The sequence below is a fragment of the Primulina tabacum genome, chromosome 6, assembly GCF_025594145.1.
Source record: "Primulina tabacum isolate GXHZ01 chromosome 6, ASM2559414v2, whole genome shotgun sequence".
NCBI lineage: Eukaryota > Viridiplantae > Streptophyta > Magnoliopsida > Lamiales > Gesneriaceae > Primulina > Primulina tabacum.
The window spans coordinates 5,598,984-5,624,652 of record NC_134555.1 but is presented as its reverse complement, the minus strand read 5'-3'; the positions used below and the strand labels follow the sequence as shown (position 1 = coordinate 5,624,652).

General features: G+C 33.7%; 2 protein-coding genes across 2 annotated transcripts; both read right to left on the bottom strand.

Annotated features, from left to right (window-relative positions):
- Positions 1–3,892: 3,892 nt before the first annotated feature.
- LOC142548962 (NAD(P)H dehydrogenase (quinone) FQR1-like) lies at positions 3,893–6,072 on the bottom strand. The gene is made up of 4 exons (XM_075657648.1): positions 5,918–6,072; positions 5,513–5,606; positions 4,854–5,119; positions 3,893–4,393 (listed from the first exon to the last, which is right to left on the bottom strand). The coding sequence occupies exons 1-4, from the start codon at positions 5,938–5,940 to the stop codon at positions 4,156–4,158; spliced, it is 621 nt and encodes a 206-aa protein (XP_075513763.1). The 5' UTR covers positions 5,941–6,072; the 3' UTR covers positions 3,893–4,155.
- Positions 6,073–19,827: 13,755 nt separating this feature from the next.
- Positions 19,828–23,534, bottom strand: LOC142548963 (G-type lectin S-receptor-like serine/threonine-protein kinase B120). Its single transcript, XM_075657649.1, has 7 exons — positions 22,025–23,534; positions 21,819–21,926; positions 21,528–21,742; positions 21,083–21,293; positions 20,701–20,938; positions 20,467–20,614; positions 19,828–20,177 (listed from the first exon to the last, which is right to left on the bottom strand). Exons 1-7 carry the CDS (start codon positions 23,337–23,339, stop codon positions 19,863–19,865), a joined length of 2,550 nt encoding a protein of 849 aa, XP_075513764.1. The 5' UTR covers positions 23,340–23,534; the 3' UTR covers positions 19,828–19,862.
- Between the last annotated feature and the right edge of the window lie 2,135 nt (positions 23,535–25,669).

The window sequence follows — 25,669 nt, the reverse complement described above, 5'->3', positions numbered from 1 at the left end:
TCTGTTAGTTTACCTTGCGATTCTATGCGATATGAGCTTATCTTAATCTAGTTTCCACCTGCCATTGGTCTCTTCTACTCTAAAATTTATGTCTCACTTACGTAAAATAATCAAAGATAAACATTATAATCGTGTTTGCCAAGGATACATATTTTATAGTATTATGAATGTTCACGTGTGATGCATGTATGTGACTAATAATGAAAAATATAATCACGAGAATTAGATAATGTTTAAAATCGTTTGAATAACATCATGTTTATAAGTATTTATCAACCTGAATATATCAAAACACAATACATAAAAATACATCATGACAATAAATCATATATATTCACTTGTTTATATGACATTTTTCAATTCGCGATATAATGACATCTCTCTTAAATGATAAATCAGCAAAAATATTTTTCATCCAAATATCATTCAATATGAAAAACAACAAAAATAAAATTAACAGAATAGTGAATTTTACCAAAATAAAAAACAAATGTACTGAAATGGAGTACATATATACAAACCTCAAATAAAAGTATCTTAATTTACTAAATTATCATAATAATCTTAAAATAAAACCATTAAACTTGTTATTAAGTTAAATATCATTTGTGATTTTGTTAACTTTTAACCTCTTGTGAATTTTATTTAACTTTCTATGTTTATTTTAGAATACATATTATAGATAATTAATTTTAAATCAGAATCATTCATTTATAAATTAATTTGGTGATTAATAATTTCAATGAAATAAAATTTTAACATAATATATCTCAAATAAATATGTGTTGTAAAATAATATGTAATACTCAGTTAAAAAAATATCATATGTAAAATTATAATATATAACAAATGATAATAAATTATCAATATAATTCATATTTATTATAAAAATATATTGATCGAAAATTTATAAGGATTATATCATAAATCTAGTTCAAAAATAGAAAGTAATTTTTAATTTATCATGACTTTTTCTTTATATGAATAAATTAAAAAAAATCAAACTAATCAAATTATATTGTAAATAAAGTATAATTTATATATATATATAAAAAAGCATATAGAATCTACATGCACTCAATGTTTATTTTAATTGGAAAAGTATCATAAGAAAAATGACATTTACTGACATGATTTTAATGAAACTTGTAGAAAAGTGCAAACTTGATAGGGGTGTCAATCGGGTGGGTTGGGTCGGGTTTTGGGTCAACTCGCGAAATTTTTTTTATTTTTTTTCAATCTGAACCCGAAGCAACCTGAAAACCCCCAACCCCATATAACCCGACTCAACCCGTCTAACCCGCCTAACCCGAATTTTATTTATTTTTTTTAAATTTTTTAAAAAATTAATGAAAAAAATTCAAAAAAATAAAAAATAATAATAATATTTTAATTTAAACACATAATTACAAAATTTTCGATTTAAATTTGAAAGTTTAATCGTAGAAAATTAAAAGTATATTTACTAAATCAAATAAAAAATTGTTAAAAAATAAAAATATGCAAAATAATTATTAAATAATGAAAATTTATCATATAAATATACAATAAATTTGTTCAAGTATACAATATATAATAATATAGGTAATATTTTCAAAAAAAAAGTTCGCGGGTCAACCCGCGACCTAACCCGACCCAACCCGAAACCTGCCTAACATGGCACTAACCCGAATCAACCCGATCCGAACACCAACTCGAACTTGATTTTTTTCGTGTTGGGTCGTGTCGGGTTGACGGATCGTGTCGCATTTTGACACCCCTAAAACTTGAGATATATATTGAAGTATTAATTAAATATCATAATTTAAGAAATTAAAAATAAAATAAAATATCATATTAAGGTATTTTGTAATATTTGTCCTTAATTCAACCAAATAATGAAATAAAGTTATTAATCTAGTTATACCCGATCACAAATCAAATTATCTCATCCAAAAGCAAACCGATATACTATTCTAACAACACTTTACCCCAAATATTTCATCACGACAAATTTTGAGTGGAGGTGATAGTGACAATCATTTACCCACACATATGCTCCGTTGAGTTACAATAATAATAATAATCATATACTATTTATTAGTAATCATGACTTAGTTAATGTGATGTGGTACATGAGTAATATTTAAACAACATTAACAATTTTGTAATTAAAAAATGGGGTTAAAAGTTCTTAATGTAATAAAACTAAAATAAATATAAACTAATATATAATTTGGAAGATGAGAACTTAAAATGACTATCAAAATAAATATTTGGAAACTAATATAATCTCATAATTTGTGAAAGATGATAAATATATTATATATATTAATTGAAATGAAAAAAAGATGGAGGAAAAGAAACGGTAACAAAACACGAACTATCGATAAATTAAAGTAATTAAATCAAGAAAACTATCGTAATATCAAATAATTAAGTAAAAAAACTAATAGAAGGAGAAAAAATAGATAATCACTAAAATAAAGTGAAATACTAAAAGATCTAATGTATTAAAAAATTAATGTAATAAAATAAAATAAATATAGACTATATAGTTTGGATAAGGAAGCTCAAAATAACCATCAAAATATATCCTTAGAGATCAAGATATAATCTTCAAATTTTGTGAAAAGTGACAAGATTTTTTAAAATAATTAAATTAAGAAAACTAACGTAACATCAAATAATAATGTAAAATAACTTATAAAAGAAGGAAAATAGATAATCACTAAAATAAAATGAAACACTAAAAGATCCAATGCATTAAACAAATTAATGTAATAAAATTAAAATAAATATAGACTATATAGTTTGGATAGAGGAGCTCAAAATAATCATCAAAATAAATCTTTAGAGACCAAGATATAATATTCCAATTTCTTGAAGAGTGACAAAAATCAGTGTTCTAAAAAGTCCGCTTAAGCTTGGAGCTCGACAAAAACGCTCCGCTTCGGAGAAAAGCGGAAAAAAACGGTCAAACTAGCAGTTTGTCAAACTACAGTTTGACCGAATTAAGTATAATTAAGGCTTTAATTAAGCGCGATTAAACACAAGTAATCGCATCTGTTTATTTTTATTTTTTTTATTCTGAAGGTATGTTTTTATTTTAAAATAATAAATTAGGTTTATAATTTAGATGTTTATTTTTTAATTTTAATTATGATTAAGCGTGTATGACAATGATTTGACAAATATTTAACATTTTTTAATGTGTTCTAGTTGCAAAAACAAATAAAGATTGTAATTTGAGATTTTTATAGTTTTATAAATATGAGAATTAATGCATCATACTTAAATTTATCATATTTATGTATTATTTTGTCTATTTATTGGTTTGAGATAATTACAATTACACTAAAGATAAAAAACGCTTTTTCACGCTTAAGCCCGTGCTAATCTCACTTAAGCTTGAAAAGCTTGGAGCTCGACATCCGCGCTTCGGGACGCTTCTCGCTTTTTAGAACCTTGACAAAAATTAACTGGAAAAAAAAACAAGAAGAAGTCATGTAGAACCGTAAGGCGGAAAAAATAGGAATGAATTCAATGTTTTCAATGAATATTAATGCTTATATATTAATTAATCACTAACTAGTTATAGTTATTTAAGATAAGCTAAGAAATTAAAGTTAACACATATAAGAATACTTGCTAAGCTAGATAAAGAAAGGACATATCGGAAAAATTCATAATTAGAAGTGATATATTTATACGTAAGTAGATTAATTTTCTTTGGACGATGATATTATTCGCATTTTTATACATCAATCTAGTTTATTTCCCGGTCTAAACACGCGATCCTATTTTTTAAAACATATGAGATTGTAATCAGATCACGCTTTTATATTGGGATTTCATTTTCCAGTCTCATATAGAATTCCTCTGTTCTAACTTCTGATAACATGGAACACAATTGTAAACAGAAATCGGGAGTTGAATTCATATATATAATGTAGAATCTTAAAACATCTGAAAGAAACGGAGGAAGTTGTCCAAACTATCATTACAAGTAACATAAGAAACAAGAAATCACAACAAAAGCATTACATTTATTTTTGTCCGAATCCAACCGAAGAAACAGAAGGATAAATCAGAAGATAATCGACTATAACACCGGTGGAACACGATATAATTATATTGCTGAATAAAAAATTAGATGAAATCTCAAATGATTTTTTAAGCTGATCCTCCTTTAAACTTCTTGACAACACCAGCAATGTACTTCCCTTGGTGGAAAGCATGGGCCAATTCCAGTTCTGAAGGCTGCCTCGACCCATCTCTGCCGGTGAAAGTTCCAGCACCATAGGCACTGCCACCCTTAATCTCATCCAACACGTACATGCCTTCCCCAAAGGTGTATCCAGTGGGAACGATGATCATCCCGTGGTGCGCGAATTGAGTAATCGCGGTCAAACTGCATGACACCAAATCTCCAAATAAGTCTTTTGTGGAGTGAAAAAAGTATCAGTGGTTTGGGTTTCCAAGTGGCAGTGGTGGAGACGAAAAATATAATATGCTGCAAACTATCGAACATGGACTGAACTCCAATATGTTTGAATACATTTCGAGTTGAACTTCGAACTAAATGATTCATGAGTTATTGCCAAACCAAACAAGCGAGCTCTAGTTAGATATTTGAGTTGAGCCAAAAATAGTTTATTTTTAATCTGAGGCTTTGAGCAAGCTAAAAAAGAATTTGAGATCGAGCACAAATACTAACAAAATAAATTATACCGGCACGATTTGGTTGGTTTTTGCAGGACTAAGCAGAACCAATGAAAGTAGTTCTGTTGATCTATACCTCAGACCTCACATTATACTTGCAAGCAAAAGCCAAAGCTGTGTGTCTTAGATTTAAAAGGGTTTGAACATACGCTGTGGTCTCGTGTCCGCTTCCTTGAGATGAAGTGCTGGTAAACATACCAACAGGCTTGCCTACTAGCGCTCCGGTCTGCCACAACCTTCCGGTCGCATCTAGCAATGCTTTCAGTTGAGCTGGCATCATCCCGAATCTAGTGGGCATACCGAATATGAGTCCATCAGCCTCAACCAGTTCATTGGCTGTGATCACTGGCACATCAGCACTCTTTGGGGGTGCATACATCTTCCCGAGAACCTCATCAGGAAGCGTTTCTGCAACCTGCATATTATTATTATGCATTAGATATATGATGATAAAACATGATTTCACCCCCTAAATTTCTCTAGTTTTCGTCTCGCTCCACCTACGCAAACTGAATTTGAGAAACCTCAAGAATGAACAATAATCAAGGTTTTGTGCGTGTTTGAGGAGTGAAGCCCCGTAGAGGAATGACAAAGGAAGCTGAAGGGATGACTTCAATTATTCAATTCGATTCCAACTATTAGGGGCTGAATTTCCGCCTCAAACTTGTACATTTTCACTTATTTTCGAGCTATTTAAGCAGATATATCACATGTTGTGAAAAATCAACATTTCTTTGAAATTATGAGTTTTCTCCAACATATATATATCTGATCTAATATACAAAATAATTCAATTCCAAACACAAACCTGATACAATTTGGCCTCAACTCCTTCGACAGTGTCGGCCCCTTTCTTGATCTCGCGGGCAAGTTTCTCGACATGCCCATACATAGAATAGTAACTGTGAAAAATAGATCAGATAACAGAACTAAAGAATCTCCGGATCTCCAGTAAACACAGAACCAAAAAAGCCCCTCAAAGTTTATATTTTTATACAGCAGAAACAGAACGAATTCTTATCAGAATAATCAAAGTATATCTGAAAATAAAATCCCACAATCTTGATCCAAAAGGGTGAATCAGATTTCAGACTTAGCCACAATAAAAATCAAGAATCAACATATTCAAGCTCACAAACACAAAACAAACAAGCCCACCTCCACTTCACAAAAAAATTGGAAAAAGAAGAAGAAAAGAAACAGAAACACGTACACTATGTAAAGTTTAGTTGCCATTGGAGGTGTTCTTCTTTCTTACGAACAAATTGATTAGGAGGGTTCGGTAGAATAGGTAGTAAACGATGGAGTGAAAGGCCTTGTTTTTATAGATGACTAAAGACTAGAGTTCACATCTGTTCACAAATCACACGTTAATTAATTTACCTTCCGGAACGGCAGGCAGCTCTGACCAATTGTTTCCAAATTTTGGGTTCTGTCCGCTTACTCGGCCAAATTTTAGACGTGCCGTGAATATTGACTAATCTTCTCGTTGATTGGCTCAAAATTCCTTATTTCTTTCGAAAATAATAATTTTTAAAAGGATTAATAAATTAATTTTTGAAAATTAAATTTATCTTTTAACTCTTTACCTAAAAAAAAATTATTCAAATTTCTTAAAACGCCGAAAATGATAAAAATACTCTTATATTTATTGATTTTATTGATTGATTTACTGAGGCATAAATGATATCCTAAATAACATTATTTCAAACATATGATTATATTATTAAATGTCTGAGGATGAGAAATTTTATAAAAACTAGTTACTAAGCACACGCAATGCGTGTGTGTACAAATTTTTTTATCATTATCGATGGACTAAAGTGTAATTTGACAATTTATGGAGTGACTAAATTGATATTTGAATGGTTGAAATAACAAAAATAAAAATAAAAGTGTGTGTTGAAATTAAAAAAAAAACAAAATAACAAAAAACAAAAGTGTAATATTAATATCATATAAGGGTAAAATTGGAAGAAAAAGTTGGTGTCCTATCAGGCCACGGATATGGTTGAGGTGGCATCTACTTCTGGAGCAGTTGTTACTGTACCTGTGGTTGTTACTGTTCCGGTTGTTGAGATTGCCCCTGCTGTTCCGGATCCTGTGGGTGATACTCCTGTTTCTACTGCTCTGCCAGAGTTTGAGATGGGTTCAGTGAGTGAAGGATGTTTATCTCTACCACTTCCGGGCCGTACGCGGTCTCAGCAGCGGCGTTATTATAGGCAGAAGGCGGCTCAGGCGAGTTTGCCCTATGGGCGACCTCTTGATCCAGGCTGATTTCGTTTTCCGCATTTTTGGCGGTATGTGGTGGGCGTTCACTGCAGAGTTCTCCTTGCTCACCATTTTGTTCTATTTGTCTGATGTATTCCGGGGCACTCGCTGGTTTGTTTGTTTTTTGTTGTGGTTTATTTCAGGTTGCCCTGTTGTAGTATGTCTTTATTTCTGTTTTTATGTTATGATTGTGATATAGCCTTTCCGGAGGTCTTGGTCTAGTCCCCCTCCGTTAGGTTTTATTTGTTAATAAATAAACTTTTTAAAAAAAAAAAAAAAAAAAAAAATATGTCCTGATTCGTTGGCTTTTATTGACTTACCAGATAAATGCTTCCAATTATGACTAGTTTTTCCCTTTTATTTAATTTATTATATATATATATATATATATATATATATATATATAAACTTTTGAGAGACGGTTTCAGGAGTCAATTTGATGAGACAGATCTTTTATTTAGGTTATCCATAAAAAAAATATTAATTTTTATATAAAAAATATTACTTATTATTATAAATATGAATATGATTGACCTGTCGAATAAAAATCTCTGAGACTACATATATATAAAGGTTTTTTTTTTTTTACATATACATAAAGGTTGATTTCTTTATGATCAAACTTATGACACCTATTAATTTTTACTAAAATAACTTAATTAATTAGATAAGTAGTTTTTCATTTAATTTACTTATAACTATAATATTTAATTCAAGTTAAAATTTTAAAATGAACAAATTATCTCTACAAATAATATATTTAATATAATTAAATTATTTTTATCCAAATAATAATTAAAAATTATAACAAAAATTTATGAACCAACTTGATCTATTAGTGATTATGATTAGTAGATGTAATAATTATTAATTAGTAAAAATTTGTGTGACGGTCTCAAATGTCGTATTTTGTGAGACGGATCTCTTATTTGAGTCATCCATGAAAAAGTATTACTTTTTATGCTAAGAGTATTACTTTTTATTGTGAATATCGGTAGGGTTACCCGTCCCACATATAAAGATTCGTGAGATCGTCTCACAATAGACCTACTCTTATTAATTAACATAAACATAACGTGTGCTGTGGGGACCCGGACGCTAATTCATCTTCTTAATCATTATTAGGATCAAATGTAATTAAATTGGGTCATTAATTTTTTTTTATACATGAGTGCGCAACATATGAAATAAATCTTATTTCATTTACAAGATCAACATCAAGATCCAAAGTACAAGTATTGTACAAAAGCAATTCATAACAAACTATTGTTTATTCACTACATATCAGGTAATGAAAACAACTCTACTTCTGGGTCCGAATCTCCACGCTAATCTCAATCTCTCATCCTCTTCTCGACCCTGATCATGTCCCACTTGTTGTTATGCACACATATAAACACAACAACAGCCGGATAACTCCGGTAAGAAATATATTCCCAGTATAAACAACGTATACATGCAATCATATAAACAGATATAAAAGCATGGAACAGTTATCAATAACATGTATCATAATCTTAAAGACATGAATCGATATAAAACTGTAAATCAAACTCTTTAACTCAAAATCTCTGACTCGACTCTTATTTAATCTAGGGATCCCGGTTTCCGGACGTTGGCACATTATATCGAATCTCTGCAATAGAAGTCGATCTACTTCTAAGCACATCGATATAAACCAAACATCCAGTGTCTTGGCGGCTCTGCCAAAGACTTGGCAACTCTGCCAATGACTAGGCACATCTGCCCATGACTCAATACATACTCTCCTATAAATCAATAGACTAAGTATATCAATCTCATGAATTGAAAATATCAATGTAATAAAATAAAGTATGTGGTTTTGGGAAACTCAAGTCGAATCTAACTCGAGTCGCATTTTCCCGGTTTAACATTGATTTATACCTTTCTTTTCATAGATCAATCTGATCAATGAAATCAAATATCAGTCTGGCTCTGATCGTTCTTCGAAGTCTTCAATACCAACTCTGGAATGATATATTATTGAAAAGTACAATATCAATATACAACCCAACCAATACTGGATATAATCAGAACTCAATCTAATTTTTCGATGGCATAACAGCACAATCTCGATATACCCAGCAATACAATATCAGCAGATACAAATCATAACTCATAATCAATCAACAACCATAATCTGATAATAAATTTGTATAATCTTAATCAAATCAAATCTGAAAATGATAACAATTTCATATGGTATCCGTTCTTCAATCCGGTTTCGATTATACGATGTCTAATATCTCAAGAATACCAAATATCAATCATATCTGATTTCTCCCCTATCCCAATTTCGAATCATGTAAGAAAAGGAAGAAAACTTACATTCTTTTGAAGCCGTTGACACGAGGAGCATGATATCAAACTCGGAATAAAAATCAAACGGTTGGATCTTGCGCAAGTCAAATTCTTACAAGATGAAAGCTTGAGAATTTCTCCAGAGGCTCTTACGTTTTTCTTGGCTGGAAGACTGAAGAATGAAGTTAATTTCATATTATATTGCATGACAAGTACATGTGGCTTCATCTTTGTACTGCATGTCTCGCACATATGCGTGACCTTCCTCGGCTCATATGCGCGAGACCTACTGGTCTCGGCATTCCTGAATTCTTCTGCTCGCGCATATGCGCGCCCTAGCCCCGCGCATATGCGCGAGACCTACTGTCTCGGCACTTGTCCAGTTCACCAGCTCGCGCATATGCGCGTCCTCTCTCTCGCATATGCGCGAGGTTCTCTGCCATGCTCGCGCATATGCACGCGCGTCCTCTCTCGCGCATATGCGCGAGGTTCTCTGCCATGCTCGCGCATATGCACGCCTCGTGGTCGCGCATATGCGCGAGGGGTTCTGTCCTCGCACATATCTCATGTCTTCTTTTGTCTTTTCCGTCTGTTTCTTTCCGTCTATAATCACATCAATTATCAATTAATTATTTCAGGTTACAATAATAAAATCTCGGGCATTATATGTGCATAGTTCGCTACCTACACACACGGATAAAGATTCGTGAGACCGTCTCACAAGAGACCTACTCTTATTAATTTACATAAACATAACGTGTGCATAGTTCGCTACCTACCTACACACACACACACATAAATATATATATAATCAATGTCCATTTACTCACGACGCACATCATATATTAGTTATGTTGTGAATACTCCCACCTATTCTTTCTCCCGAAGATGATCAAGAATTCACCTCACAGTAAGACTAAACACACACACGCAACTCCAAGATTTCCGCCACCCTATCACTCGAAATATATATATATATATATATATATATATATATATTTAAAGCAAGAATGAGAAACACAAGAATTATAGTGGTTCGGCTTTTTTCGCCCACGTCCACTTGAAACTCAGAGCAAGTTCTTTATTGAGATCTTTCACAAGATGAAGAACAATATAATATCAGAAGAAAATCAGAAGAGAGCCTCTACAGATACACGCTTGTTTATATATATGCAAGCCTTATCCCTTCATTGACTTATTCCTAACTTGACTAACATAACTAACTAATTAATTAGTTATCTAATCAGTTAACACAACTCATCAATGAACCATCCAAGACCGACTTCTCTTTTGACAGCATCTACTGAGTTTTCTTGTGACTGAATGTTGATCACCTTTTGCTACAAATCTCCACTTGATCAGTACATCAGTATCCCTCGCTCTTCATTGTTCCTCTTTTCCTCCTTCCTAAGGAGGTTTTCCCAGTTTGATGAGTGACATACAGTGTTAAAGTTTCGTTCCTGACACTACTTTGGTCAGCATATCAGAAGGGTTGTCATCAATTCCAATCTTCTTTATCTTCACTCTACCTTGAGATACCATAATCCCTTATAAAATGAAGCCTAACATCTATGTGTTTTGTCTTCTCATGATGCACTGGATTTTTCATCATGCTGCACCGTCCCTTGACTATCACAGTGCACCACGGTTTCAGCTTGACATCTTTCTAGTTCTTCAACCAAGCCTTTTATCCATAAGGCTTCCTTAAAAGCCTCTGTAGCCGCAACATACTCAGCTTCTGTGGTGGACTGAGTTACAATGTGTTGAAGAGTAGACTTCCAGTTGACCGTATTTCCATACAATGTAAACACATATCCTGTTTGTGACTTCCTCTTATCAACGTCACCAGCAAAGTCTGAATCTACATAGCCTTCAATTTTCTCATTATCTTTCCAATTGTTATCATAATTCAACCCAGCCTCCTTAGATCCTTTAAGATACCTTAGCACCCATTTCACACCTTGCCAATATTTATGTCCAAGATTTGACATAAACCTGCTTACTAAGCTAGACGCGAAGGCAATATCATGTCTCGTACAGACCATTCCATACATAATACTCCCTGTAGCACTGGAGTATGGAACTTTGAGCATTTCTCCACCTTTCTCTTCACTTTTCGGGCTTTGTTCAGATGAGAGTTTAAGATGTGCTCCTATTGGTGTTGTCACAGTCTTTGCATTTTTCATATTGAACCTTGTGAGAACTTTACTTAAGTACGCTTGTTGTGTGATATGTACGTGGCCCAGAGACCTGTCTCTTATTATATCCATACCTAAGATTCTTGATGCTTGCCCCATTTGTTTCATTTCGAACTCTGTTCCCAGCAGCTGTTTTAATTTCTTAACTTCCTTGATTTCTTGGCTTGCAATGAGCATATCATCCACATATAATATCAAGTATAATCTGCTACCTCTTTCCAGATTCTTAAAATAAAAACAACTATCATAGTTGCTTCTTTGATATCCATTCCTGATCATGAATGCATCGAACCTCAGGTACCACTGGCGGGGTGATTGTTTCACGCCATATAGTGACTTCTTCAAGAGACAAACTTTGTGTTCCTCATCGGCAGATACATAGCCTTCCGGTTGTGCCATATAAATGGTTTCTTCCAACTCCCCATGTAAGAACGCCGTCTTAACATCCATTTGCTCTAATTACATATTATAATAGGTCACCAAGGACAATAGTATTCTGATGGAGGTGTATTTGACTACTGGTGAAAAGATCTCGTTGTAGTCTATTCCTTCCCTCTGAGAATACCCCTTTGTCACTAACCTCGCCTTGTACTTTGCTTCCATAACACCTGGTACTTCTTCTTTGAACTTATAAATCCATTTGCAGCCTATAACCTTTTGTTTTCCAGGATTATCTACTAGTGTCCAGGTATTATTTTTCTTTAAAAACATCATTTCTTCGTCCATTGCTTGTCTCCACAAATGGGCCCAATTGCAACTATCAGCTTCTTTATATGTTTTTGGTTCTTCATCCATTATGTTTTGGGCTGCAGCAAGAGCGCAGGCGGTGAGTTCAACAAAACCAAGTCTGGTTGGTGGTCTAATGTTTCTTCTTTTTCTGTCTCTGGCTAATTGGTACTGACTTAAGTCAGTTTGCTTAGTAGGGACACTTTCTTCTTCTTCTTTAATTTCTTCCTTAATGGTTTCAGGTTCACACTCCACCTCAGTCTGATGGCTTCCTTCATGATCTATTTGCACAGTTTGAGTGCCACTGTCTTCTTGGTTATGCACATCTTGTTTTAGTGTCTCCTGTTCGTTGAAGATCACATCCTTGCTAGTGATTACTTTAGAGCCGTTTCTTTCATTAGACCAACATCTAAATCCTTTCACTCTATCAGAATATCCCAAGAATATGCATCTTTTCGATCTATGCTCAAGCTTTCCCTCATTAACATGCACATATGCTGGGCATCCAAAAACTCTTAAGTTTGAGTAGTTCACTGGTTTTCCAGACCATATTTCTTCAGGTACCTTAAAATCCAAAGCTGTATAGGGGCTTCTATTGATTATGTGAAATGCAGTAGATACTGCTTCCCCCCAGAATTGCTTACCCAAGTTAGCATGGTTAAGCATACATCGGACCCTTTCCAGTATAGTTCAATTCATCCGTTCAACAACTCCATTTTGTTGGGGAGTGTATCTCACCGTTTTGTGTCTTGCTATCCCTTGATCTTTACAAAATTCTTTAATTCATGTGCAAGATATTCAAGTCCATTATCAGTTCTTAGTCTCTTGATCCTCTTCCCGTTTTGGTTTTCTACCAAGGCTTTCCATTGTTTGAAGCTCTTAAATGCCTCATTCTTATGCTTTAATATGCAGACCCAAACCTTTCTTGAAAAATCATCAATGAAGATTATGAAATACCTAGCCCCTCCTAGAGTGTTGACCTTAGCTGGACCCCATATATCAAAATGAACATAATCCAAAGTTCCCTTGGTGGTATGCTGTGACAGACTGAACTTGACTCTAGTTTGTTTATCGAAAACACAATGTTCACAAAAGTCTATTTTGTGCACAAGATCCGAGCCGAAGACCCCTTGTTTCTTTAGCTCATCGATTCCTCTTTGACTAATGTGACCAAGCCTAAGGTGCCACAACTTTGTCATATCTTTTGACTGTTCTGTAATTAGGCTAACAGTAGGAATGATTGTGTTTCCTTGCAAAACATAGAGGCCTCCTTTCTTGATTCCCTTCATTATGACCAGAGCACCCAAACTAACTTTTAGGACTCCTCCTTCAGCTTTGTATGTATATCCTTTATTATCCAGACATCCAAGTGAGATCAGATTTCTTTTGAGGCCTGGTACATACTGGACTTCTGTCAAGCTCCTACTAATTCCACCACTCATGATAAGTTTTATGGACCCTATGCCCATCACTTTGCATTCGGTGTTGTTTCCTATGATTACTCGACCTCCATCACCTTCTTCGAAGGTTTCAAACCATTCTCGATTTGGTGTAATGTGATATGAACACCCCGAATCTAGTATCCACTCAATCTCTTTCTCTTTAGTGGACACAAGCGAATACTTCAAAGCTTTCATATCCGTCAGAAATCATGGCTTGATTCAGTAGACTCATGCTCTCTATTTGTTATCTTTTTTTTTCAAATCCGGACAGTCCCTTTTGTAGTGTCCTTCTTTATGGCAACATAAGCACTTGAATCTTGTCTTTGATTTAGATCGACATTCTTCCTTTGCGTTTAATGTTATGTTGCTCCTTTCTTTCTGATCTGTCCCTCATGTATAAGCCTTCCCCATCTCCTTCATCTTTCACTAGCCTATCTTGAATTTCTTTGGCCTTCAAGGCTGTTTGAACTTCACCTAGTGTCAATGCTTCACGGGCAAACTTGATTGTATCAACGAAGATTGAATATGACTTAGGCAGGGAGTTCAAGATCAGAATTGCCTTGTCTTCGTTATCGATCTTTATTTCAATATTCTCCAAAGCAATGATGATTTTATTGAACTCATCAAGATTGTCATCTATGGATTTATCTTCGAGCATCTTGAATGCAAACAATTTTCCCTTAAGGTGAATTCGATTGTAAAGGGTGTTTGTCATATACATCTGCTCCAATTTTAACCAAACTCCAGCTTCTGTAGTTTCTTGATCAATCTCTCGTAATACTCTGTCACTAAGATGCAGAATAATAGTGCTATATGCTTGCTTGAGAATATCCGCTTTCTCATCGGAGCTCATCATCGATGGTAGAATCTTCTCTCCTTCAAGGGCTTTGGCAACCTTCATTTGAACCAGAATTGCCCTCATCCTTTTCCTCCAAATTGAGAAGTCGGTCTTTCATTCGAATCGTTCAATCTCGACTCTGGAGACTCCCATCCTTGACATTTTCGGACTCCCTGAAGATCTGGCTCTGATACCAGTTTGTTGTGAATACTCCCAGCTATTCCTTCTCCCGAAGATGATCAAGAATTCACCTCACAGTAAGACTAAACACACACACACAACTCCAAGATTTCCGCCACCCTATCACTAGAAATATATATATATATATTTAAAGCAAGAATGCGAAACACAAGAATTATAGTGGTTCGGCTTTCTTCGCCTACATCCACTTGAAACTCAGAGCAAGTCCTTTATTGAGATCTTTCACAAGATGAAGAACAATACAATACCAGAAGAAAATCAGAAGAGAGCCTCTACATATACACGCTTGTTTATATATATACAAGCCTTATCCCTTCATTGACTTATTCCTAACTTGACTAACATAACTAACAAACTAATTAGTTATATAATAAGTTAACACAACTTAACAATGAACCATCCAAGGCCGACTTTTCTTTTAACAGCATCTATTGAGTGTGCTTGTTACTGAATATTGATCACCTTTTTGTTAGAGTAGATGCCCTGTAAGCCAACTGTTGGCTGGGAAATTTATTGACTCAAGTGTAATAAACAATCTTTATTTTAATATAATTTACTTTTTAATGGTTTCATTTTACTTTATCTGTATACCCATGCAATCAGCATAGATAAAGTCCTTGATTATGCTTTAATACAAATGAATCGTAATTCGATGTTGAAACTCATTTGTAAACTCTGCATATTCTAAATTCTTTCCTAGTCGATTCAACCGCGTAGAATAAGGATAAAGGCTGCTTGAGCTCCAGACTAACATCTGTGATGTTGTGTACCGCGTTTCTTGGTAAGGGCATAGATATGTCCAAACATGCAGATGGGTAGTCATATGATGATTATACTGAACAACCCTCCCTCGGACTTTCCAAGTGGTTATCATTCATCGAGAGGATAAGTCTGTGGTTATGATTGTACACCATGAGTCCTTACGACCCGGGACAACACTGAGACTCTATATGCTAGGGCTGTCCTTTGACTCGTTTACCGGCTCCAAGAGAATCATCAGGTGGCGAGGTTGGGTACAGTTGCGACACATATATGAGCCAGTGCATTGTAGTCGGGGATTCACCGCTCACCTATGGGTGTGGATATCCTATGTGATCTGATGAAATAATAGTGCGTGGAATCTCTGGCCAGAGTATGAGATGTACGTTAGAGAAAGAGTTCTCCAATAGTACATGCGATGTCACTATTTATATTTATCACATAGTTTTCGAATTATTTTGCAACACTCGATGAAGCAATGGTTGCAGATTCGATCGGAATATATGAGATGAACGAACCGTACTGTATGTTAATCATAATCGACTAGTTCTTGCAGGCACTATCAGTGATACCTAGGGGATCATGGGGCGATGCTACTAGACGCTCTTACCATGATCTGATGGGTGCAATCAGAAATGAGTTCTGACATTCTTGATCAAGGTGTTGATGAAAAGAATGGAGCTAACTAGGGTAAGCTCGAATAAGAATAAATGTTATTTTGAATCACAACGAGTTGTGAACCCACGGCTAGCTATATTTCTGAACCATTGAGGGTCACACAAGTACTGAATCATTTGTTCCCGTTGAGAGAATAAATTCAAGTAGTTGAATTTATATTATGATATAGTAAATTAAAGGAGTTGAATTTATGATAATTAAATTTTGAGAAAATAAATTCAAGGAGTTGAATTTATGAGATAGTAAATTCAAGAAGTTGAATTTATGAAATTTGGAGAGAATAAATTCAAGGAGTTGAATTTATAAAATTTGAGGATTTAATTTATTAAACTCAAAAATTGGGTTTATTAAATATTAAATTTTGGAGATGATAAAATTCAAGGAGTTGAATTTATAATTTAAATATTAAATTCAAATGTTGAATTTATAATGTATTTAATTTATTAAGATCAAAAGTTGAGTTTATTAAATATTAAATTAAATATAGTGGGAAGTATGTTTAATGGGCTTGTAGGAGTACAAGTCCAACATACTAAATAATTAAAGTTCTTAATGAACTTTGATTAATTAATTAAATTAGTTGGAATGGCCCAACTAATTAATCAAACTCATTAATGTTAATTATTTGTATTAGGTCTTGGCTTAATTATAAATAGGAGTGATCAAGCCATAACCCTAGCCACCACCATTGTGATTTTCGAAAATCACTCCCTTTTCTCCCTCAATATTTTGGCAACCTTGATTAGATTTTAGGGTTGAGCCGCCTCTCAATATTTTGATCTCCAACATCAAAATTTCTTCTAATTTTTCTAGTGCAAATTAGAAGAGGAACAAATCTTCCAGTCGTGGACCTGATTAGAAGATTAAACAAAGAAGTTTCTGAAGATCGTTCGTAGTGATTCATCAAGAGCTAGATCCGCCTATACCGGATTAGTTGGAGCCATGTGAATCAATTCACTAAAGGTATATTATTAAACTCCCTATCAATGTTTGATTCAATAAACCATACGAGTGCCCAAAACAAATATATTTTGATTGTCAAAATAAAATTTTTTAAAACTTCCGCTGCGTTTGGACACGAAAAATCTGAGATCCAACACGTTTGCTACAAGTTATATTATTTTATCCCTTTTTAAAGCATGTATTAAGCTCTTACAATCATAATTATATCATTTCGGTACCTTAAAATTTTAATTATACAACTGTTTCAACATTCACAAAATAAAATTAACATAAGCAAACAAACATAATTTTAATTATAAATACAATATATTATCGGCATGAAACTTGTAACTCAGTTATTAAACCATACATTATTAATTTATAAATATAAAATATTTAAAAAGATTAAAATAATACCCAAGTTTATGGATAATTTCACTTAATTTAATTGTGTCTTTGTAATATAATTTATTCAAGTTATCTTACGATAATCATACATAATCTCGTATATGGCCAAAAAAAAAATACTAATTAGAATAATTTTTTAAAAAAAACATATTGAATAAATGGTATAACAATAACTAATGCATAGAAAAAATAGAGACGACGAGCGGCGACATCCATATTTGAGGGGGTCAATTGTATATTATATTATATAATTTATAAATGTAGTAGGTTTAAGGTAGTCTGGCTGTCGAAACGATGACGTAATAAATAATAATTGGAAATATTTTTTTTTAAAATAATATGTAATAACGTGTGGTCCCTGAAGTTTGGGGAGTAGATATCTTGTGAGATGGTTTCACAAATCTTTATCTGTGAGACGTGTCAATCCTACCGATATTCATAATAAAAAGTAATATTTTTAGCATAAAAATTAATATTTTTTTCATGGATGAGCCAAATAAGATATATGTCTCACAAAATACGATTCGTGAGACCGTCTCACACAAATTTTTGCCAAGTTTTGGTTCGAAAGAAATCAATACACAAAAAATTTTGATATGTTCTTACGAGTAAATTTTGTGATACAGATATTTTATTTGGATTACTCAGAACTCGTCTCATAGATAAACTTAGTCAAATATTATTCGTTCGTGAGAAGGAATTGTCAAATTTCGTGGAATGTGTTGCTCTAGATGCTTCTCGTGTGAAAATTCAACAAATGAAGGATTCCAAAATCTAGAAAACTCAATTTTGTTTGGCTTGATGTTTTGGGCACGTCAATTGTTAAAATAGAAGAAGTATGAAATCAGACAAGGAAAGACTACCGCTATTTCATAGTTTCACGGTCGCTTTCAATACATAATTCTACATCAGAGTAGCACTGACTTCAAAACAACGTAATTATTGCACTAAATTCAAAATGTGTGCACGCTAAATTAATTTGAATGTGAGTTTTAAAATAAGCCTTTATTTATTTCAAAAGTATGTATCAAATTATCAGTGAGGATAAATTTTTTTTATCCAAAAGTTTTACTATTTTGAGTTTTGATCCGCTAAGTTCTCAAAATTTTGTTTTGGTGTACTAATTTTGTTTGTTTGTTTTTTCAATCATATTTTATCAGAATGTTGATGTGACACGGAAAAATATGACATAGAAGTGAAAAATGCTGATGTGGCAATACTACTTCAAAAATTATACCTACCACACTAACAAAAAAATATAAGTTAGTGTACCAAATCAAAATATAAAAATTTAATAAACCACAAAAATTATATTTCATAACACATCAACACGGGGAGAAAATACCACGAGGGAAAATTGAATATCCCTAGAACTCAATGGAATCATGTATATAATGAAGCCAAGTAGGAAAGGAATTTTTTTTTATAAATTTTAGGAATAACAATATAAAATTGACAATTGAGTTTTTTTTTTGATTGATTTAATTGAGTATTTTTTGAGTGATTTAATTGATTTTAGAGTGATTTTTTTGAGTGATTTAATTGATTTTAGAGTGATTTTTTTGAGTGATTTAATTGAGTTTTTTTTTGAGTGATTTTTTTTTTGAATGATTTAATTGAGTTTTCTCATTTCTACGTAATACTTGAGATCATAGCAATAACAATATAAATTGACAAAAATTTGTGTGAGACGGTATCACGAGTCGTATTTTGTGAGACATATATCTTATTTGGGTTAACCATAAAAATTATTACTTTTTATTGTGAATATCGGTTGGGTTGACCCGTTTCACAAATAAAGATCCGTGAGACCGTCTCACAATAGACCTACTCTATAAAGTTAATGAGATTTAGAATTATAGTAGTGTTAGGTTTCTTGATATAACGATTTTAGCCATATCTGTATAAGATACATTTGAACGAAAAATCATTCTAAAAATATATGCTATAACTTTAGTTTTGAAAAAATCTCCTTTAATAAAAAAAGAAAAAAAAAACACTTTTTATCGTTTTAGAACTCAACTTTTTAAGTTCGACTCAGTGCTTAAAAATTTGATTTACGGCATTGGCGCTCACATGTTAAATGAGAGGCAGTAGCTTTCAATCAAAATTGCATGGTAGGAGTTAAAAGTGACGTTGGATACGTGCAATGAACTTGGTTGACAGTGAGTACTTTAGCATTAATTGAGATTAATTAATTTGTGGTAATGCTCGTTAATTCATGATCTAATACCAACACACACGTCTTATATTAATTAATTACTACTGCTCAAGTAAAAATAAAAATGAAACATAAAAAGTATTTATGTACACTTGCATTTCATATGCGCACGAAAAGTTGGCAAAGAGGGAGAGACGGACCATCAAGAATGATCATCTACCAACAATTACACTAATTGTGACATTATTTGACGACTCAACCTCTGCATCTTCATCCAAATCATCAGAATGTACAGTATGCCGACTCATAGATGTAAAAGTGGGTTGTTTCGGCATAGGCAAGACTGGGTTCTCGCTTTCGAGCGTCAGCACCACAGCAGACATGTTTGGTCTCTGTGCTGCATTGTCTTGCACACACAACATGCCTACATGTATGCACCTTAGCACTTGTTCTTGTGGATACGAATTCGAAGCTATGGATGGATCGAGTAACTCGATTGTGACACCTCTATCCCAAAGCTGCCATGCCTGTAGAAAACATTTCAAACATACGTGGTTAAATACACGTTGTTGTTGTTGTTGTTGTTAGTGCTTCCCATGAAGTCGAACTTCTTAGTACGAGTGGTTTCTAACATGGTACTGGAGTTGGGATATTAAACTTGGATATATTTTTTCCAGTTTTTGATTTAGATATAAATATTAGCCCACCTCCCATTATTTCAAGTTTTTTGAAAGTGATTTCTAAATACATATAATGCATCAAGTGTAGATTTCAAAAGGTTGTTCATGGACATGAATTATAGCGCATAGAACATACATTTCCGATGATGCTTGGGTACTCAGACGGGCGGAAGCTGTTATTTCTTCTGCCGGTGACAATCTCTAACAGCAAAATCCCGAAGCTATAGACATCTGACTTCAGTGAAAACAATCCTTCCATTGCATATTCGGGCGCCATGTAACCACTGTCAGGAAAATTTTTCAAGTCATATATCTCAAATTCGAAATGATTTTTTTTGTCAAGTGTGCAAGAATTATGTCTGTTACTTACTATGTGCCTACAACTCTGTTTGTGTTTTCTTCGTTTTGATTCCCCCCAAATATCCTGGCCATGCCAAAATCCGAAATTTTTGGGTTCATCTCTTCATCCAACAAAATGTTGCTAGCTTTCAGGTCCCTATGTATAATTCTGAGCCTCGAATCTCTATGCAGATAGAGAAGCCCTCTTGCTATCCCTTCAATTATGGTGAACCGTTGATTCCAGTCGAGTCGGGCTCTCCTCGCAGCATCTGCAAAAAGTTTGATTACATAGAAACCCAGTATCTGGCATGGAAACAATTCTTCTTCTATTGCAATCTCAAGAATGTTTCAAATCTTCAATAGAACAAGTCAAAGTGCGAAAGAACAGCAAACGAACAATCTCGGAAACTAACCAAAAATGTATAGATCGAGGCTTTTGTTCGGCATGTACTCGTAAATTAGCATCTTTTCTTCTCTTTCAATGCAGCAGCCCAAAAGTCTGACAAGATTTCTGTGTTGCAATTTTGCAATCACCGTTATTTCATTTTTAAACTCCTCTATCCCTTGGCCAGATTTTCTTGAAAGCCTTTTTACAGCAATTTTTTGGCCCTCTGGTAGTGTACCCTACAAACAAAGTTAAATGATCAAAACATGATTGCATATATGTCACGAATTAACTAGTCTCTCGTCGAGAGACATGCTCGAGTTGATCCCTTCAAATGAAAATTTATGTAAACTCAATGAGTCATTATTCCTGAAACATATACTTTTGTCTTATCAAATTACACTGACTCGGACAAAATTTCAGAGTATGTGGTTCTCTCCTTGTGACACCAAACCATAGTAAGAATCTCTTACATAGTAAACATGTCCGAACCCTCCTTCTCCAAGCTTGTTCTCATCAGAAAAGTTGTCTGTTGCTGTTGCCACATCGTTGAAGCTGTATATTGCTAGTTCAGCTCCATTTCCTTGCGGCCCTTCAACGCCGAGGTCACATGGTCCTGACAAATCGGTGGAAAATTCGCCACTCCGGCTGATTTTCGGCCTTCCATCGTTCGAACTAGGGAAAGTATCTGCTATGAAATTTCAGGTCAGATTTGTTCTCCTATACCGTACACACAAAATTATTGGATTTAGTACCAAAACTACCTCGGGATCGGTTTTTGTATCTCCAGAGCAGCCAAATCAAGACACTTAGAATGACAATTCCCACAGCAATGGGTATCACCACAATCTTCGTTATCTGATTCTCGCCACCTACAAATATTAATAAAAGATAACAGTCTAGGATGAGAAGCATGAAAAATTCGAAAGAATTCGAGCACATGTGACGTGAAACAAATGTTTAACTGTACCTGATTCCAAATGAGCAACACGGACGAATAAATCGTTTCCATCCGCAGCAAATAGTTCAACATCAACCAAATCTCGATACCATATCATGCAGTTGATCCCGCTAACGAAAGCATAAGCCGTACACGAACAATTCTCCAAGCACTTGTTTTTGCAGCCTGTCGAGTCTTCTGATCCCACGTAGTCCACGAAATCCGGCAATTTTGCATTCTTGGCCAGAACAAAACTGTCACTTTTCGCTCCTTCACTAGATGTTGTATTGATATTCTCCTCACACTGTAACTTTGTACTACGGATGCAACCGCCGGACCAATTTCCTCGATTCCACTGATCTTTATCCGAAGGCTCAAATGCTTCCACACAAGTGCATCTTTGAACACCATTAGGTGCATCACAAATTCCATAAGCTCCACAACGATTGTAACTATCGCAGTCAGTCCCCGGATGTGACTGTAAGAGACTCCATTCTTGAAGCCCTTGATCCCATTTTTCTGTGATCTCGATTCCTTCCCAGTTCAACGCAAACTTGATCAAATCCGCGCTATTCGACTGCGTGTATGTGAAGTACATGTTGCCTCCACCTTCAATAGAGAGCTGAAAACCAAAGAATACAGCAGCCCTCATTTCTGGAATCCCTGTGAAGATAATTCTATTCCAATGCCCACTTCTCCATTTTCGCTCCGCCCCTTCCCATATCACGATCTGAGGCGACCCACGAGGATCAACACCCATGGAATAGTTTCCAGGAGCTGGATCAGAAGAACTTTTCCAAGAACTGAACAGACGTTTCTCTCCGCCATTTACGTTCATGTAAAGTCGCATTTGGGGTAAATATGTGTCTGTTGGATGATCAAAACTCTGCCACAGAACCACCTGATTCGAAGCATTATTTTGTTCTAAAACAAGATTTCCTGTATCCATTATAACCGCGGTTGAATTACTTGAAGCGACTGTTTCAATATTGCTCGACCAAATCATGTCACCATTTCCATTTGAAATTATCAAATTTCCATCATCCCCGATGGTCAAAACTCCATCTTTCCCGGAAATTGGTCTCTCTCTGTTTGCCACCCAAATTACTGTTTCTTTTGTAACTTTGTAGTACCATATTCCAACATATCGCATCCCCGAATCTTGGTCAGGACTAAAAAATCCCAAAGCAAATTTTTCCCCAGCAGAAACCATGGTATCTCCATCTTTTATAGAATCACCTCTCGCAATTCTGTCAGCGGCAGAACATAACTCAGACAAGAAAAACAAGGTAATCAAGAAACACAAGAGAAGCAAATCTGCTTTGTTTCTGAACTCAGAGCCCATCTCAGAATCCGGTTTTCAAACACATTCAAGAATGCAAAAGATTATGTAATCAGTTCAAACCGACTGCTGGTACAAGAAGAAGGTTCTTTTTGGCCGCCCCAGTTGAATTTTTTTATATGTATTCAATGCCAAACAAGGAGAATATTGAAAGTTGAATCTTATATGTTACCAGTGCTCTTCTGTTGAAGATTCTTGATCGACTGTCAAACACTCCACACCAAAAAGAGACAGCATATTATATTATTTTATTTTATTGGCGCAGACTCGAATTAAGACAGAGTTTGGCATGATTGTTGTTTTTTTTATTTCTTTAGAACAAAAGGATTTTGGTGGTTTCACAATGGAAAAGATATAATATTAAACACGTTATTTTCGATTAAACTATTAATTTTGATGTTGTGTATCGAATATAATATAAAAATTCATATATTTTAATTTAATGTTTTAAATCTAAATTAAATTGAAAAAATATTACTAAAAAACATTAAAAAAAATAAGAGTATCAATTATGAATTATCTAAAATAATTTTTATTTTTAATCTTTTAAAATATTTCATATATTTTAAAGATGATGAGGTATTTGCTCAAGTTCTACGTAAAATATAAACGTTGACAAGGAAATTATCAATTTAGACACTGTAAAACTTAGGCGAGTCCATGCTAAAAAGATTTATTCTTGATGTATATCATTCGATCATCTCACTGTAAGATGAAAAATATTGATAGACCTCGCATTTTTTATTTTCAAGTGAAGCAGTCGATACTATCTTATACAAAACAAAAATCGAGAATAGATATTGGGATGTACCATAGATTCAACAGTAATTTATTTGTTTTACTTTCGAAAAAAAAAAACAGTAAAACTTGGCTCCTTGACCGACCGTTTTCTCTTGTGCTCACGTGTTAATATTTGTTGGTTTCCCGCTGATTGTATTGGACTAGTGGAGCATTGTGTTTGGTCAGATTTGGCAAATATGATTGGCATGTATACACTTGTACCCTATGCTTTCGTCAATGTTTGTGATTAATATTCATCATATAAACTTTATTTGGACCGTCGAACCCGACCCGGCGGTTTTGTGTTTATAGTGCGAGTGACGAGTTGCGGCCAATTCGCTCCATCGACACATTTTGACAGTGCTGTATATATGCATTCGAGCATGACATTGTCGACGACTCCAGGCTCGGATGGTGCAACCGGTCGGATTTGTAAACATGATCTTTTGGAAATGGGTTCGGGTTAAACCAAATTTCCCGATATAATTACATCGGCAACCAAATATGAGTTAGTATTGCAGTGCAACAATTTAAGTTCAAGAACTTGATATGAAGAAGCCACTTGGAAAAAATTGGTTTTAATGCTGAAAAAGGCCAGTGATACTGGTAGAAGAGCAATAATATATTTCAACTTGGGTTTGAATCGTACATTACAAATTTTAAACCATGGTTTGCAACTTTAATTTGAAGTCGAACTCAACTTTTGGATTATTCGGGTTAGTTACATGCGAGATTCGCAATAGATTATCTATAGTATCTATTTTATTAAAGTTGAAGACATGATGTTAACCACCTAAGAAGGACATCAGTTTTTTTTTTCAACTTTATCCTTATATGATAATAATATTCACTTTTGTTTTTTTTTTTTTTATTTTTTTTTTAAATTTCAACACACTTTTATTTTTATTTTTTTATTTCAATAATTCAAATATTAATTTAGTCCCTCCATAATTTGTCAAATTTCACTATAGTCAATCGATAATGATAAAAAAGACTGTACACACACGCATCCATGTACAGAGTAACTAGTATCATATTAAGCTAGATATCTTTTTGCTTACCGAATTTGATGTGGCACAAAGCTAAATTTATGTATATATATAAATGATTTAAATGATTTATCATATTATAAAAGTCGTTATTTTTGAAATTATATTTGAAATGATTTATCATATTATAAAAGTAAATTTCATGTTGTGTGTGCGCTCAAATACTAGTGCAAAATTGTTACACCTTAAATTGGGGTTTTAAATAAATTATTGTTATATTTTAAATTATCCCGAGCTTAAATTGTTATATTTACGAATTGTACATATAAAAATTATATTTAAATTAAATTAAACTTTTTTGAACCAACAATTTTAAATCGTATATAAATACCATAGATCTTTTTTTGTAACTAGCATATGACTCATTATAATTTAGTTCGTTGTAAGTTTCTCACCGATGTCAAAAAAATAGACAAACCCATTTAGCATGGGAGTACATAAATAAAAGATGACAAAAACTTGTGTGAGACGGTCTCACAGGTCGTATTTTGTGAGACATATATC